The sequence below is a fragment of the Hypomesus transpacificus genome, chromosome 9, assembly GCF_021917145.1.
Source record: "Hypomesus transpacificus isolate Combined female chromosome 9, fHypTra1, whole genome shotgun sequence".
Classification (NCBI taxonomy): Eukaryota; Metazoa; Chordata; class Actinopteri; order Osmeriformes; family Osmeridae; genus Hypomesus; species Hypomesus transpacificus.
In genome coordinates, this window is record NC_061068.1 from 8860506 (window position 1) to 8876253 (window position 15748).

General features: G+C 45.9%; 1 protein-coding gene across 1 annotated transcript in view; it reads right to left on the bottom strand.

Annotated features, from left to right (window-relative positions):
- celsr2 (cadherin, EGF LAG seven-pass G-type receptor 2) overlaps window positions 1-15748 on the bottom strand; it is a 45610-nt gene that overhangs the window by 22974 nt on the left and 6888 nt on the right. The window contains exon 2 of the mRNA XM_047025928.1: window positions 5134-5859. Coding sequence (XP_046881884.1) covers window positions 5134-5859 — 726 coding nt within the window. The remainder of the gene's footprint in view (window positions 1-5133; window positions 5860-15748) is intronic.

Consider the following 15748-nt stretch of genomic DNA (forward strand, 5'->3'; position numbering starts at 1 on the left):
TAAGCAAATTCAGATAATCGTTATTCAAGACTTCCTTTGGTCAAATATGGTGTTTAAGCCCAGCAGTGTAAAAGTGGGACACTGGGACTGTAGACCCCCTCCTAGTGAGTCTCCTGCAAAGTCACCTTGGGGTTCGCACTGGCCTCGTTTCCACACAAAGACCTTGATAGTCATTGTAGTCCCTCCTTATAATGGATAGCCCTTAACAATAGTTAATGCAGTAAACTGATTACATTTGTGTCATTCTGTGGCATCAACATTCTATCAAATCAATCTCAATAGAAAGCCTAGTTCTCAAGTACATAGCAGGGACATTTATAGTTTCTTTGCATTCCTTCAGACTGCCATCTACCTCTGCTAGCACACAGATATTGAGGGTTGTGTATTGTATGCACACTGTAGCATCTAATGGGCCTATTAGTCCAATTTGACTTTTTGGTAGAAGCCACCAAGGTGAACAGATGGTTTCCGCTGCTACCTGAGCAAGGTAGTTGAAGTTCTGTTTCCTGCAACATAGAAAAAAGAAAACACTGCCTGTGTTTTTCCTGTCAGGCCTTCCTCAGGGACGCCCCCTGCCTCAGGTGTAGGACCGCGGAACGGCAGCTCAGTGAGGTTGCTAGGTGAGCTACCTTTTGGCAATGAGGAGGGGAGGAGTTTCACCAACTAAGTCATTACACCAGAGAGCATCCCTATCAATTATTTAGGAAGCATTTCCTCTGCTCTACTTGCGACTCCCTTCAAACCCCTCCCCATTGCCACCGTCTGTGTTTACTGCCAGGATGAATCATTAAAGCTGTCAAAATGTACAGGTACCCTGGTGAGACCTGACTCTCTCTCATGGAGGAGAAGATGCTTGAGTGTTGCATCCCATTGTTGCAAACACACAGGAGCATCAATATAGTAGACAATAGTTCAACATTCAACATTTTTCATTCTCCTTCACACGATGATGGTAAATACAATTCTGGGTCAAAAGAAGCATCACGCTACAAAATTACTATAAAATAAGCATGACCTATAAATTGCCAGGACCACAGCAGTTAAAATCAAACATTTCAAAATACAAAATGTTGTTTGAACAACAAAAAACAACCATATATTTGCATATATTTACAACTAATGTTTTCATGCGGAACTTGAAAGGGTAAGCTCATTAAACTAATTAACACACACAACATTGGTGCAAGCACTGTAAACCTCCAGTCTGTCACACACACAGACATTATCCAACCCTCTTGACGCTCTGCTTCCAACTCTCTCTCCCCATGATAAGAGACAAGCGCAAAGGCTTATCTAATATGTAGCGGTTGCTGTTCCAACTATACTGTTCATAGTCTAAGCTAACAGTCTGAAGGGATTCAAAGCCCCTTATCACACTCTGCTCCTAGTGAACCACATGCATCACCAGATAAACATCACTGTGTGGAAATTTACATCAGCGGTTTCACTAGCATAGAGACAGCACTGTACATCCTTAATCCTCATTTCACCTCAGCTTGGCTGACAAAATGGCTCCAGTGAGTGTAAAAGGTCTGAATCCCTGATGTCATGTAGTAAGGCAGACCAGACCTGCTAATGTTGCTTTAAATCATTGATGATTCATCCATGAGTGAGTGTTGAGTAGTAGTGAGTAGTGTTGCCTTTTTAACTTCTCCTATCTAACTCCTGCTGCTGTATGAATTCTCGATGGTGATGCTACAGAGGAACATGTGTTTGTGCTCAAAGGGCTCAGGGCAGCTTCCCTGTGTTCCTCCTGAGTGACGGCTAGTCCTGCACCAGCCCTGCCTCGCCAGGGCAGGGGCCTCCCCCAAGACACCCCAGTCAGCCAGCCCAACGAGTCCTCGGAGGGCGTGATGCTAACCTCATTAGCTCTCTTAGCTCATAGTCCAGGGATGGATTTATAACTAGGGATTCTAGAGTGGCATAGTATGTGTGAAAACATACCATGCACTTTCTGCTTGTGAAGGTGACAGTGTGGATGTGTGATTCTAGCATGCTTGCCCCATTGTACTACAGGTCATATGAAACACATGGACCCCTGCAATAAATATGCCAATGTTTATTGTATCTTTTCATTCCAATTATGGAACCATTGACTTCTGATGTATGATTTAGTGTCGACACATGAGCCAAATATAGTTAACCATTGTAAGTAGGAGACAGAAATAACATTGTCAGAAGTAATACGGTCTGTGATATCTCCTGAGGAACAGAAACCGCAACTGGGACTTTCTACTGGAAAGTTACTCTTGCATGGGATGCATTCTTTTGATTTGTAATTGAATAATTCATTAAAGATAAAGTGACACATGTATCAATAATATTCTCAAAAGGACATTTGAGTAACAACACATCTGATCAAATCTAGCTTACGGCTCACAGGAACCCTTTCCATCTCCAGTTTTCCCTCAAAGGGGGTTATTGTGTGTGTGTGCGTGTGTGCGTGTGTGTGGACAGAGAGCTATAACAGGCAGTTTAGCTGTAAGGGGGCTGGGAAGATATAAGATGAAACATTCCCATTATTGTGGTTGAAATTAAGTTAGTGCATAGCATGAATATAGACCAAGAGCTCTTTATGCGTATTGACTCAGCCAGGCTTAATCATTAACTCAGTCCTTCTGAACATGAGTGAAATGGATGGCTGGTCTTTGTTATTTTTCTCGTTTTCTATCACATTGCCATCTGGCAACGCCTACAGGCCCGACAGTTCCTCACACACACACACACACACACACACACACACACACACACACACACACACACACACACACACACACACACACACACGGATGGCCAAACCGTCGACATAAACACACCTCTATCCTCCCACATGGAGCAGGCAATCCAGCACACACACACACACACACACACAGAGCAGCCAATTGAGCCCCCCCCCCCCCATCCACTGAGGCTCAGAGCACAGCAGGGAGGCTGCTGGATTCAACACTCACTCAGGCAGAGCAGCAGGAGCTGCAGTCTACATCCAGAACCAAACGCTCACCACATCAGACCAATCTCTGACACACCTGAGGGGGCTCTCCCTGGTGAACCCCCTCAATGACCTTGTCTGGACAGAAGTTACACTGAGCCTTAAGGCAGGACGTATGGTGAGTCATACACCATAAATCAACAGCTAATTCAGACATATGGAATTGGATTAGCTGTACGGTAGCTGGGTGAGCAGAGAGTGGAACTGAGCATGGCGGTACGACAGTGGCCCCCTCCCAGCTCTGAGGGAGATGGATGAGGATCACTCTGCTGTGGTGATATGGCCATCTCCTGCACTTGACACATGGGTGGGCTGGCACACACACACACAGCAACAAGCATGAGCACGCACACACACAGCAACAAGCATGCACACACACAGACACACCAAGAGCAGGCGCGCACACACACACACGTACAGTGGCACAAAGATCAATTTTCACACCCACAGAGCAAGCGAAGGAGTGGTGCTCAACATGGCCCCTGAAAGGCCGAGCCCACACACATGTCACTGCCTCCCACACAAACAGGAGAGCCTAGGACCAAATCTGGTGGGAGAAGAACGGTTCGACATCAACACAGTGGTACGGGGAATTTTCAGTAGCTGGAACACCAACTCACTTGGTGGAATCAGTTATTTTGGTGAAGTTAATTGGCTATACACATCTTGAGGGAACATGAAATCCATCTTGCTCCGGGCTAGGAGTTACTAGTATCCACAAGGTGAGCAGCCACGGTCATCTCCCTATGACTGCATTAATCCTCCAAGAGCAGCAGTTCCCAGCCATCTGTGAGACCAAGCTGAGAGCAGGTGTTGTCTGAAGATACTGAACCACATGATAACTGAGTTTAGTTTTAACCTCAGACCTACCTAAAGTTCTAACCTTTTAACTACAATCGCACATCAAAGAACTATGTCGTGAGCAGAGATCAAAGTAGCACACAAATGATACTTTTTAGGGCAGAGCCAGAACCATTTTGACAAATGAGAGGGAAGATACTTTGTTATTCAGCTAGATTAGCATACTTCCAATCCCCTCCCCCTCTCCCTACCCCTTCTATCTCTCCATTTCTCCATCCTCCTAACCTTAGGCAGAGAGAGCAAGAGAAATAGCTGATTTTCTTTCATACGTTTTCCGGATATGCATAATTTCTAGAGCACAGACTGCATAACTTTTCTGCCATAAACATGCATCGATCAGTGAAGAAAACGACTTGTAAAGCAAGTTAATGCGTTTGAGGGGGGGCCCTCAGTAGTGCGTAATGGAGAACATCAGCTTGTCTAATTATTATCTAGGAACAAGAAACTTCAAAAGTTCTCTTGTTTCACCAACCCAGCCTCCATCTTTATGCAAAAAGAAGATAACGTGCCATTGCTACCCCTGGTACTGCTAGGGGCCTTTTGCAAAGAGAATAGACAATCTCTCCCTATAGCCATCTATAATTCATCACTTCCTTCCATTATTCCTCGCTCAGCCACTCTACTGACCAGTCAAACTGCTATTGTTTGTTCTCCTTCGACACACATCTCACAGTAGTGCTCTGTGAACAAGACCTCTGGCTGCCAAAGAGGCTCTAGAATATTAGCCTTACAGTTCAGTTGCTGTCTGACAAGCACTCACCTGTGAGTCTAAAACAACATCCCACTCATGTTATTTCAGGAGAATTCTAAATGTTCTAAAATAAGCCGCCTCGAACAGTAATCGGACAGTTAGGACTTTTTAAGAGTCTGTTCTTTCAGTGTCTGAATGGTGTCCAAGGACAGGAGGTGTTTACAGGCTAGCTTGTGTTTACTTTAACCCGGCCTCACATGGGGATTATCAGATCAATAAGTCATCACATCTTCTTTGTCCTACAGAATGAGTGTCTTATCCTGTTACTCATGTTCAATATAGGCTTGGAGGGGGGGGGGGGGGGGGGGGGGGACTAACGGAGGACATGAAGTACTTCCTAAGGGACCTGTAAACGTGTGGGAATTTATTGTCTAAACAGAATCAAATATACAAAACATGGACACTGTTTCATATCATTCCTCTTGGGTTCTTAAATGAGCTAAGGTAAAATATGTCAAGAGTGACTGATTCATTATTGATAATCAGCAAGCATTCAGTTAATGAATAACCAATCAGCTCAGTCAGGCCTCACCTGTGTAATTATCCAGACACTCGCAGGTGTAGCCTCCCTCTCTGCTGCGGCAGATGCCGTGCCCTCCGCAGGGTTTAGAGTAGCACAGGTCGATCTCCGTTTCGCAGTAGTCCCCTGTGAACCCGGCGGGGCAGCGACAGCGCAGCCCTGCGATGGGGTGGATGGGCCGGAACAGGATGGTGTCGGACGCTACGAACGGCGCCAGGCTGTCGAACTTGAGCACCGACACACACTTCATGTAGTTCTCGCAGGGCTCCCGCAGGCAGATGTTGTCGTCGAAGGGCAGCACCTGCTGGGAGGAGATGCGGGCCAGGAGGCTACGGTTGAGGTACAACCTCTCTTGGAGCTCCTCTGAGCCAAAATATTCCCCTCCTCCTCCGCTTTCCCCGCCCCCTATCATCCCCCGGCCCGCCCTGCCTTCGCCGAGCCCTCGGCTGGCTCCCCGGGGCTGGGGCCCCTCGCCGGGCATGGGGACAGCCACCGACAGGCTGACGTTGAGGATGCGCGCGCTGACGTCGGTGTCGTCCTGGATGTTGAAGACCACGACGTCCTGGCGGGCGGCCGAGAGGACGCGGGCCACGCCGTCCAGGAACTGAGCCAGCAGCAGGGACAGGAAGTGCTCCTGGGACGTGTTGGCCAGGCGGAGCGTGATGCTGTTGGAGAGCATCTCGTCTGTGATGATGGTGACCTGGAGGAGACACTGGGCCGACACCAAGTGAACCCCATCTGCCAAGGACAGGAAAATCAAAATGAATTCTACCAAACTTATGAAAGACTCATTTGGCTGTTAGCACAAATCAACTAAACTTCATTGAACTTTTAAATGAACTTAAACCACACCCAGTGTGAAAGGGTGTTTCTCAATGTCTGGTCATGTGCCAATCCTGAGACAGAGCACAGCTTCAGAGCTCACAGCAAGTCTATCAGCAATGTCACGCCTGCATTCACTATTCAGCACATTGATATCCCTGCGTCCGGAAGTGTTTTAAGATATGCAATCTTATTATACGGATAACACAGAAAAGCCCCCCATCTGAAATTCAATGAGTTTTCCCCAAAACACAAAGATATTTAGTGGAAAGATTTGTCTTCTCTTCCACATCTCTTGGCCGTAATGCTGTTGTTTTGAACCATGCCCTTCTAACGCAAACCCATTATCCCTACTCTCCACAACCTCACAATACAAAGTACATTTCCGCCCGCAATTATCCAGTAGTTCTTCTTACCATACGGAGAAGTGCTTAAGTGAGTCGATTCCCAGTACTTATTTGGGTTACAGTAAATTCAATCAAACGTTGCAGAAGAATACTGCTTCTCTGCAAATATTTGTGAGTGCCTGTGACTGGAGCACAGACTGGACTGTTTACTGGAGAAGGAAAATATAATGAAAAGAGCCCAGAACCAGAGAGACTCATCAGAAAAAAGAACAAGGAAGAACAAAGACAAGTAGTTCGCCATGGCTCTAACAAGCACAAGAGTTCATAAATGTGAGTCCAGAAAACAGAATCCATCCTCAATGTAAACTAGGCTAGGGGCAAACACAGCTAGACCATGAATCCCAACCTTGCGTCCCACTTTAAGAACAAAAGAGATCCTGTTAACCAGTATCTCTTTTGGTTGCAACAGTATTCAACATTTGTTCTGGTGGAATCTCTAATATGAATGCTTTTAACTGACTTCTAACTGTTCAACTACAACCTCCAACATCTTTAAATCATTACCTAATCTACAGACAAAATTGTCAATAAAGACAAAAAGGTATGCACACTTTAATCCAGCTTTGTGTATGCTGAATGTTATAGTGAAAAATCTGAATTTATAGTCTCATCCCCAGCCTGTAGCATTCTTTGTGCTGTACTGTTACCTTAAGGGCAAAACACAAAACACGTCTAATCAAATCAAACCTGTCTCGAAAACAAGTCCCAACCTCCCCCCCACAATAATCAATAGGGTTCTTTGTCTGGGGGCTCTGGACATGAGCCAGGGAACAGAAACTCTGAGCTGCTGTTGGAAGAGAACCCTCACAAACAAACAGCCGGGACCAAACTACCGGATCCCCAGCTTGTGCTGGCGCTGGTCTGGTCTGAGCACTCTGCGCCAGGGAGAGAGAGGGAGCTGGGCCCAGGAGGAGAGAGGAAGAGGGGGAAGTAGAGAGAGGATGAGAGAGAGAGCACCATGTTTGACACGGTTTTAATCCCCATCCTCTCAGTCAAGCCACTCCACAACACTGGAACGCTACAGGAAACCCAACAGCTCTAACAGGGGGAAGGACCTGGCTTTCACACGCTCACCCAAACAAACACACAGTAATACACACCTGTGTACACAAAAACGGTGTTGTCACAAATGCAGAACATGTTTGCCAAGGATGTAACAAACCAGGAACCCTAATAGACAAAGCTTGTTGGCGCTTTTATACTAAGACACTGGAGGTCCAGAAGTGCCTTGGTGTAGTTTACACAGAGCCATGTATACTAGCACACCTTGTGTTGATTACATCTTGTATAGTCTAAATAATCAAAAGATTTGAAGCTTCAATCTACTTCTCTGCAAGTCACTCTTTGTCATCTAAGGTAGTTAAAACTGATCAAACTGATTTTCTAACATATTCCAGAGGCAGCCAACAAAATTAAGGATGACAACCGAACACAGGGACGGAGTAGCCTTAGTTAAGACTTAAAGGTTAAGCTAAGTATAAGGGACAGACATTCCCTTTAATGATGTTCTCTGTATATTCACATTCTGGGAGTCTTGGGGCTTGGGCATCGGTCCATGAGAGACAAAGGTCTGGGAAACAGAGTGCGAGGAGAATATGCTCTCAAAAGAAGCTACACTATCCTTCAAAGCAGTCATTCTTGGGCCAGGGGTACTCTGATTAGGAATGGGAGAAGGGAGGGTTTTTTTTGTTTGAGGTATGGGGGGGCTGAGGAGGGATGGATATGGGGGCACAAGGTGCCAGCTCTGGAGTGTGACTCTCATGCCAGGCCTGAGTTTGACCCCCCCAGGCTTCACGGTGCCAGGAATGCTCTCAGCTAGCAAGTGGCGCCAGGGAGAGATTAAACACACACTGTGCCAGGGTAACAATGTGTGTGTTTGTGTGTGTGAGAGTGTGTGTGTGTGTGTGTGTGTGTTCGTGTGTGAGAGAGAGAGAGATTGAGAGAATGAAACTAAGAATGAAAGAAAGGTTGTGCGTGTGTACTAAAAACTGCTTAAATAACAGCTTAACTCTTGTAAGATATAAGCCGATAACATGTACAGATACAGTGTGTCTCATTAGAGGTAAGGGCCTCTTGTCATGGGAGGAAAACATGACATGGCACCATCTGATGATGTCACTGGTTAACACACATTCTGACTTTTAGTTGTGTTCTGGCCTTAACTCCTAACATGACAAGTCGAGGTAGGAAACCAGAGGATGTATACATATGGTCAGCTCCCGGGGTGTGGGAGGGGGGAGGGAGGGATGGGGAGACCACATGCACACACTGTGGAGAGTATAGCCTGTACACTACACCCGTTCAGTTTAATAGGTAAAAAAGACAAATCACTGTACAGTAGAACTCAACGACTGTCCTGAATCCGGGCAAGTCAGCCTCAGCATGTACTAGAATATTCCAATATTGTTTCACTGTGTTTGATCTTACATGCAGCAGAGAGGTTACATGTAACACCAGGCAGGGGAGGGGGTAAGGGAAAAATACACAGCTTTCATCATATGAATCATTGATGAAATCCTGTTTCAAGTAACTATGCTCTGACTCATGGATGGGACATATTATGGTGTTCCAAAGAAAATAGTTCACGTGAACAGTGAACACAGGATTGGAGATAAAGGGATGGGATTGTTTCCAACGTAAGTGACTGATTAGAATTTGGATCATTTCCATTTTAGATCAGCTCAAGCTTCTACCTCATGGGAGGTGAAAGAGAAGCAAGCATGTAACTACATGAAGGTCTTAACACTGAACTTCATCATAATAATATTTGGATTTCAGTTCATACCAAGTTAGAGGGTTAGGCTACATGTAGAAAGAGAAGATGGATGCAGAGAGGGTTCCATGGCGAGTGAGGAAAGAAAGAAAGAAGGAACAACACAGGGAAAGCGCTAGAAGGGGCTAGACGGGGCTAATCAGGGCACGGCACTGCCTGCCTGTCTCTCACGCCATGCCCAAAAAATGCCAACCATCCATGTCATGGGGGATCAGGATCAAGAAGGCAGTGGCCAACGTCCCATAGAGATGTCCCCCACAGCAGGACGGATGTTCCCAGCCCCCAAAAGAGGATGAGTCGCTCGGCAGCAGAGACCCTCCCCAAACATCCTTTACATCCTACATGTTCTCTTGGATCCTTTATTCAAAGAAGCCCAATGCATTTCATCAGTGTGTGCGTTCACAGTCTGAAAGATAGGGATAAAGAATGTTATCGGCCTTCAGCTACTTTGAGATGGGGGGGGGAAGGCCAATCGCATTAGAAACTCTGTCACAATACCATTAGTCATCATGACTGTAGACGGCAGATTAGTACCTACTGCGTTTAAACAGATAGCCAGGCAGCCATCCATCACCACAGTGTCGGTGTGTACAGTAAAGATGTGTGAGCCGGCCCAGTTGATTTCCTGTTCCGAGACACAGGCAAACACACTCCCAGCCTCTGTCAAACACAGCTGTGTGTTCCAGTGGAGGAGTGCGCCATGTTGGAGGGCACCTCAGGGTTCCGAGGGTAATGAGGTTAGGCAGAGCCTGTCTTGGTTGTTCAACATCAGCATGTTCTAATATGTGCAGCACACATGCAGCAGCACTGAGGACATCAAAGGGCTGTGAAGCCATGGTCCTATTCCCTAGATCAATAGTGAGGTCATAAATTAAAGATCACCTCAGAGAAAGAAAAGGCTTTGGAAGTCTTAGCTCCCTTTACAACCTCAAAATTCCAAGCGGCTCTGTAAAGTCTGCTGCTGGCCTTTCAGATTCTAAAGACGGGTCAGGATTTGTAAGCTGATGGTTTCTATCTATTTCATCAGTGATTTCAGGAATTGGTTCTTCTAAAAAATCAACCACTGGTCAGTCCAAGCAAGATCATTAAAATGCATTCACAATGTTTCTTATGCATGTTAGCTGTGTAGGAGCTTTCCTCTTCAGAGCTTCATGTTTGCTAAGTGCAGACAAAGCTGAATCGTCACTTCAATGCAAAGTCACACTATGACAAGAGGTCCATTTTGACAAACCAAGCGACCAGTCAGACATGCTGACCTGGGTAGCACCGTTCCACTGGGGGTTTCAACAGGACACACACACAGTTAAATCTAATGAATTTGAAAGATTGTAAGAGCACTGTGGTAATTACATACTTTAATTACCGGGCTTCTGCTGCCCTTGGTTGACCTCTGTGTAATTTATTACATTTTATTAGAGCTTCCTGAAGGCTTTGGTTTCTGAGAAAGAGAGAAAAGCTTTGTTCTGCCGTCACCCTGACAGGATTACGACCTGCTCTCTGTCGCTAATCATTACGGAGACAAGCTCAACCCCAAAAAAGGCCCAAAATTTGAGGGGTATTGTAAAGTAGAAAGTATTTTTTACTGCACCAAAAGATAATGGGGGAGTGGTGTTCAGGTGTACCAAGTGTTAACAATGGTTTCCATGGAGTTTCGCTGTTGTGAACAGTGTCAAAGTCACAAAAAAAGTATTGACGTTTGAGTACTTTTGAAGCCAAGCGTCCGTTGCCTAGGCATCCTGGGGGTGTCATGGGAACTGAATTAGTGTGTTCTCTTCCACCTGAGCACTGAAATACAGGAACAGAGCTCGCTCAGCAGGACCACACACTTAATCCACCCCTCATAGCCAATCAGCACACAGGGACTCCAGTCCAATCAGAACTCTAATCAGAGGAGGGAGGATGTACGTGCTCTGCAGACATTAGTGAGGTTATGGAGGTTAAAGATTGGAGGGGGAGTAGAGGTTTACCACATGCTGCTATTGAGTGTAGGGCAGGGGCTGAAGACAGCGGCAGCAGGAGCAGGCATGGGAGCCTGATGCTCTGAGCGCTGCTATAACACCCAGCCAGAGAGCCATTTGTTAGATCATGCTAATCAGTGGAGTCACTCATTAAATCAGCCGGGTTGTGCTCGCTTAGTGATGTTCTTTTAATTAAAATCCGAAATGTGAAATGCTGGCGATCAAAAGGAAAGCTGGGCTTCGGAGAGCATATTAAAACGTCACGGGGGAATGTGGTGCTTGAAGTAGCAAGGGCTGAAACGTGAGCTAGGCTGTGGTGGGGTTCTGCTGCCTGCATGGCAAAGCACCATCACCATGACGGGCAGGGGGGTGGAGATTACAACTGGAGATGGGGCAGGCTGTGTGTGTGTGTATGAACTGGGCCCATATGTCTTTATGACCATAGGTAGTTTTTTTTCAGTGTTTCTGCTATCAGCACAGTTCCTCTTTTAGACCCCTCCCCCCCTCTCTCTCTCTCTGACCCCCCACAGGACTAACGGCCGAGGCGTCCCTCCCCTGCTGCGTAAACCACTCCAACATCCCCCAGCGCCCGTCCCGCCCACCTCCCTGACAACTCCCACCCAAATCTTTACTGTCCGTAATGCCCAGATCCTCATCTGAACTTCTGATCTCTCAGGCCAATGCTCCCTCCCTATATGGACTGGAGCCTAAACAGCATGGTCTGATTGCACATGTAATTATCTTAAGCTCCAATAATGCCGTCAGTCTCAGTACTGATTCAAAACAGTGGCTTGGGTCATTATCTAGGCGTATGTAAAACAAAGCAGGGCAGATTGGAGAAGATTGGTAACTTGGTACTGGACAATGGCCTTGGCTCCCAGCAGGGGGACAGGGTTCATGTGCTGGACCCATTGTTGAAAGACAGCTGCAGTATGAGATTAAGCAAAAATGAACAAGAGCACTTCATATATCACAGCAAACCCACTCGGGTACTTTCTCTCCCTCGCTCTCTCATCCTGTCCCTCTCTCTCCGTCTCTGGGAGGGAGAGAGGGTTAACAGGGAGCATGTTCAAACACCCACACAACAGATATGCTGTTATCCATATCTGAACCATGTGAGGTCCATTAAATCTAGTCATGCATATTCATTTCAGCTTCAGATGAAGATGTAAAAAATGTTTCCCCACCTTTCCCCAGTCTTTTGTGTGTGTGTGTGTAATTTGAGACCAGAAATATGCATACCGCTGTCATAGCAATCAAAACAATCAAGTATCATTACCCTGTATTTTAACCAACAGTGCAATCAAATGTCATTAACTAGCAGCGACTGCAAAAGAGCAAAGACAATAACAAGAGTGTCACAGCTAAACCCTGCCTCCATTCCTGCCCAGTATTTGGGCTGTCAGGGAAACAAGGAAAGGGACACTGACATGTCTTGAACCAAAGCATTTAATCCAGAGGCTTTCTGCCCTGTCCTCATCACCGTCAGTCTCTTTCCCCAGTCCTCTCCACAAGAACACACAGCATTCCAGAGATGTTTCCTTCTGATGAGAAAGGGCTCACAGGCAGAGGAGGAGAACATCTGAACAGTTCAGATCAATACATTAGCATATTAAAGGGAAGCTGCTGTCAGCGTAAAGAGGCATTAGCATACAGAGACGTGACCAAGCATAAGGTACACCGACTGAAGCTTCCGGATACTTATTGGATATGGATGTGGTGCTCAGTGTAAATACTGGTCACACAATGATGATATACAGTCACATATAAATCGATATAGTTGCTCAACAAACAAGGATATAAGGCTGATATCCCAGGGACAGATTACGTTTGTTCTAGACCTAAAAGGGATTTCCTGATGAATTTCCAATCTCTTATTTTGTTGGTGTGGCATAGAGCCAAGCTATATATTATAACATGTCTTATTTTGGTTAGGACTGATCTGTGAAAGTTTTTACTGGCGATTTTTCCGAGGCTTCAAAAGTCATAAGTTTGGGAAGATGCAGTGAGTCCAAGACATCAGTCTAGAACCAATTTTAAGTTGACGCACAGACTGCATGTCACTCAAACTCCAAAAAAAGCATGATCTCAATCATATGGAATGGTTTATACAATTATTCAATGGCCATTACTGAGCAACCAAACAGCTGGGTATCAGGTTGATGCCCATTCTTAACACGATGTAACCAAACCTGGATGGCACCACCTCCAACCTGGCATGCTCCCAGAAAAACCCATCTGTCCAGGAAGCTGGAGGGCTCGTATCATTATCATACCACCCTATCAGGGGGTATTAACAGAAGGACACAGACCCAGACAGAGTCCGCTCAACACCCATCCCATTGTCTGTTGGGATAGTGGGGGACAATACAGGACGGCCCAGCGATATGTGCACACGCCACCAGGCCTCACCCCAGCCATGCACCAGCAGACCTAATCCAAAACGCTGACCCCCCCCCCCTCCCCTCCACTCTACCAAACACTGGGATGATGTCATCTCCCCCTTTTCTGCTTCACTCATCCAGATAGCCAGGCCAACAAAGCAGAAAGAAAGAGTTACAGGGTGAGGGGTAGAGAGAGAGAGAGAGAGAGAGAGAGAGAGAGAGAGAGAGAGAGAGAGAGAGAGAGAGAGAGAGAGAGAGAGAGAGAGAGAGAGAGAGAGAGAGAGAGAGAGAGGAGAGAGAGAGAGAGAGAGAGAGAGAGAGAGAGAGAGAGAGAGAGAGAGAGAGAGAGAGAGAGAGAGAGAGAGAGAGAGAGGAGAGAGAGAGAGAGAGAGAGAGAGACAGAGAGACAGAGAGACAGAGAGACAGAGAGACAGAGAGACAGAAAAGAGAAAGAAAGATAGTTTCACAAAGAACACAGAAAAGCAGCCAGTGGCAGGGAACCAGATACCCTCTTGACACACCGGTGTCACAAATCAAAGGGTTTAGAAAACAAACCTATCATCCTTTCCTTAGCTTCACTCTGCTACCTAAAGGCTCCAGAAGAGTGCTGATGCTGCCCATCAAATGTCAACAATTGCTTTTTTACTTACAGAATAAAAAAACTCTTATGAAATGAAAATAAAGTTTTTTATTAGGTAAGCTATTATAATGTGGGAGATGAGCCTCATCCTCTTTCTAATGGTTATTTTCTGTGCCAAAATAATAATTACATAGTTAATGCATAGCCATGACCAACAACAAATATTATAATAATTACATTGTTATTGCATAGCATGTAGGATGAATACATGGAGCCAATAGTGTTCTTTTAACATAGGCAGCCTCCTATACATAAAGGTCAACGTAGAGTCAGCCAGTAAGACAAGTCACTAATAAACTGTCTTGCAGAAAAAACGGCTATAGTCCGATACTTCACTGGAGAGGGGACAGTTGGCTCCGGAGTAGCCCTGTTGCACTTTAGAACTTTATGCACTGCCCCTCCCCCGCATCTTCCCTCCACAAAGGGAACTCCCCCCCCCCCCCCATGTCCCCACCCACCAGGAATTTCTCAAGCATTGCTGGGGTCACCATGACAACTTGGTGCTTAACAAAGCATTTCTCTTAGGCATTCTTCTTTTCACAGGGGAGGGAGAGAGAGGGAACAACAGTCAAAAGAGGGGGGGGGGGGAGAAAGAGGGTGGAGGAGCTTGAAAGGGGCAGTGGAGAGGTTGCAAGGGTGAGAACGGCGGACACAGGAAGAGAGAGGAGTAGGGGATGGGTGACAGGCGAATGAAAAAAGAGTGGAGAGGACAGAGGATCAAGGTGATAGGTGATGTTAAAGGGAAAAGAAGAGAAAGAGGAGAGGAACACGGCCAGCAACATTCCAAGTGGGGCTGAGTGTGTGACTAATGCCTTTTGGGGGTGCTTGGAGGGGGCCTATTACAGGAAATCACTCAAGTCCAACATGTCCAGACTCAAGAGACCCGACAGGTACACTCAAACATACAAGCTACTTTACTACCACCCCTTTTAAGGTTGAAGGGGTGTCTATAAACCTTGTGTTTAGAAAAGGCTCTCCATTTCCCCATTTCATCCAAATATAACGGAGCCATGGAGACAGAAAGGTTCAATGTAAAGTTAAGAAAAGGTTAGGCTAAATGTATCTTTGTAGAGAGACATACCTCCTCCAGTACAGCCATCCCTTTCCCTGGTCTATGTTACAGAGAATGATTATACAGACCCTGACAGAGAAGAACCACACAGACAGAGCAGTCTTAATAGACCGGAATGTCATTACGCAGTCTGGGACTGGCTTGGTGCTGATCTCCATGTGATGAACGAGAGTGGATGCTTCAGTCCTCTATTGAAATTCCACTCATGTGCTGATCTTATGTTATGCAAGGTTGAGGACAGTGGGAAAATGGACAACTTACAAAACCCCCTTCAGCTAAGGAAGGTTTGCCTGCTTCCGTGTGTGAGGTTGGGACAGTTGACAACTGTTGTACATTCAAATCCCCAATATTCAAAACAAGCTTTATATAGGTTGCCTTTAGTGTTGGCTACTCTAACAAAAATCGAATGGCACAATTAGGGAGTGTTTACATGGTGTGAAAGAATTACTGCATGTGAGCTGAAGTTCTTCAAGATCTGAAAGAGATAGCAATTACCCTGAAATAATGAATCACTACATTTAGTAAATCAGCATGTCAACCCAAACTGTTGCTCAGTCTTAATCTGTCTCAG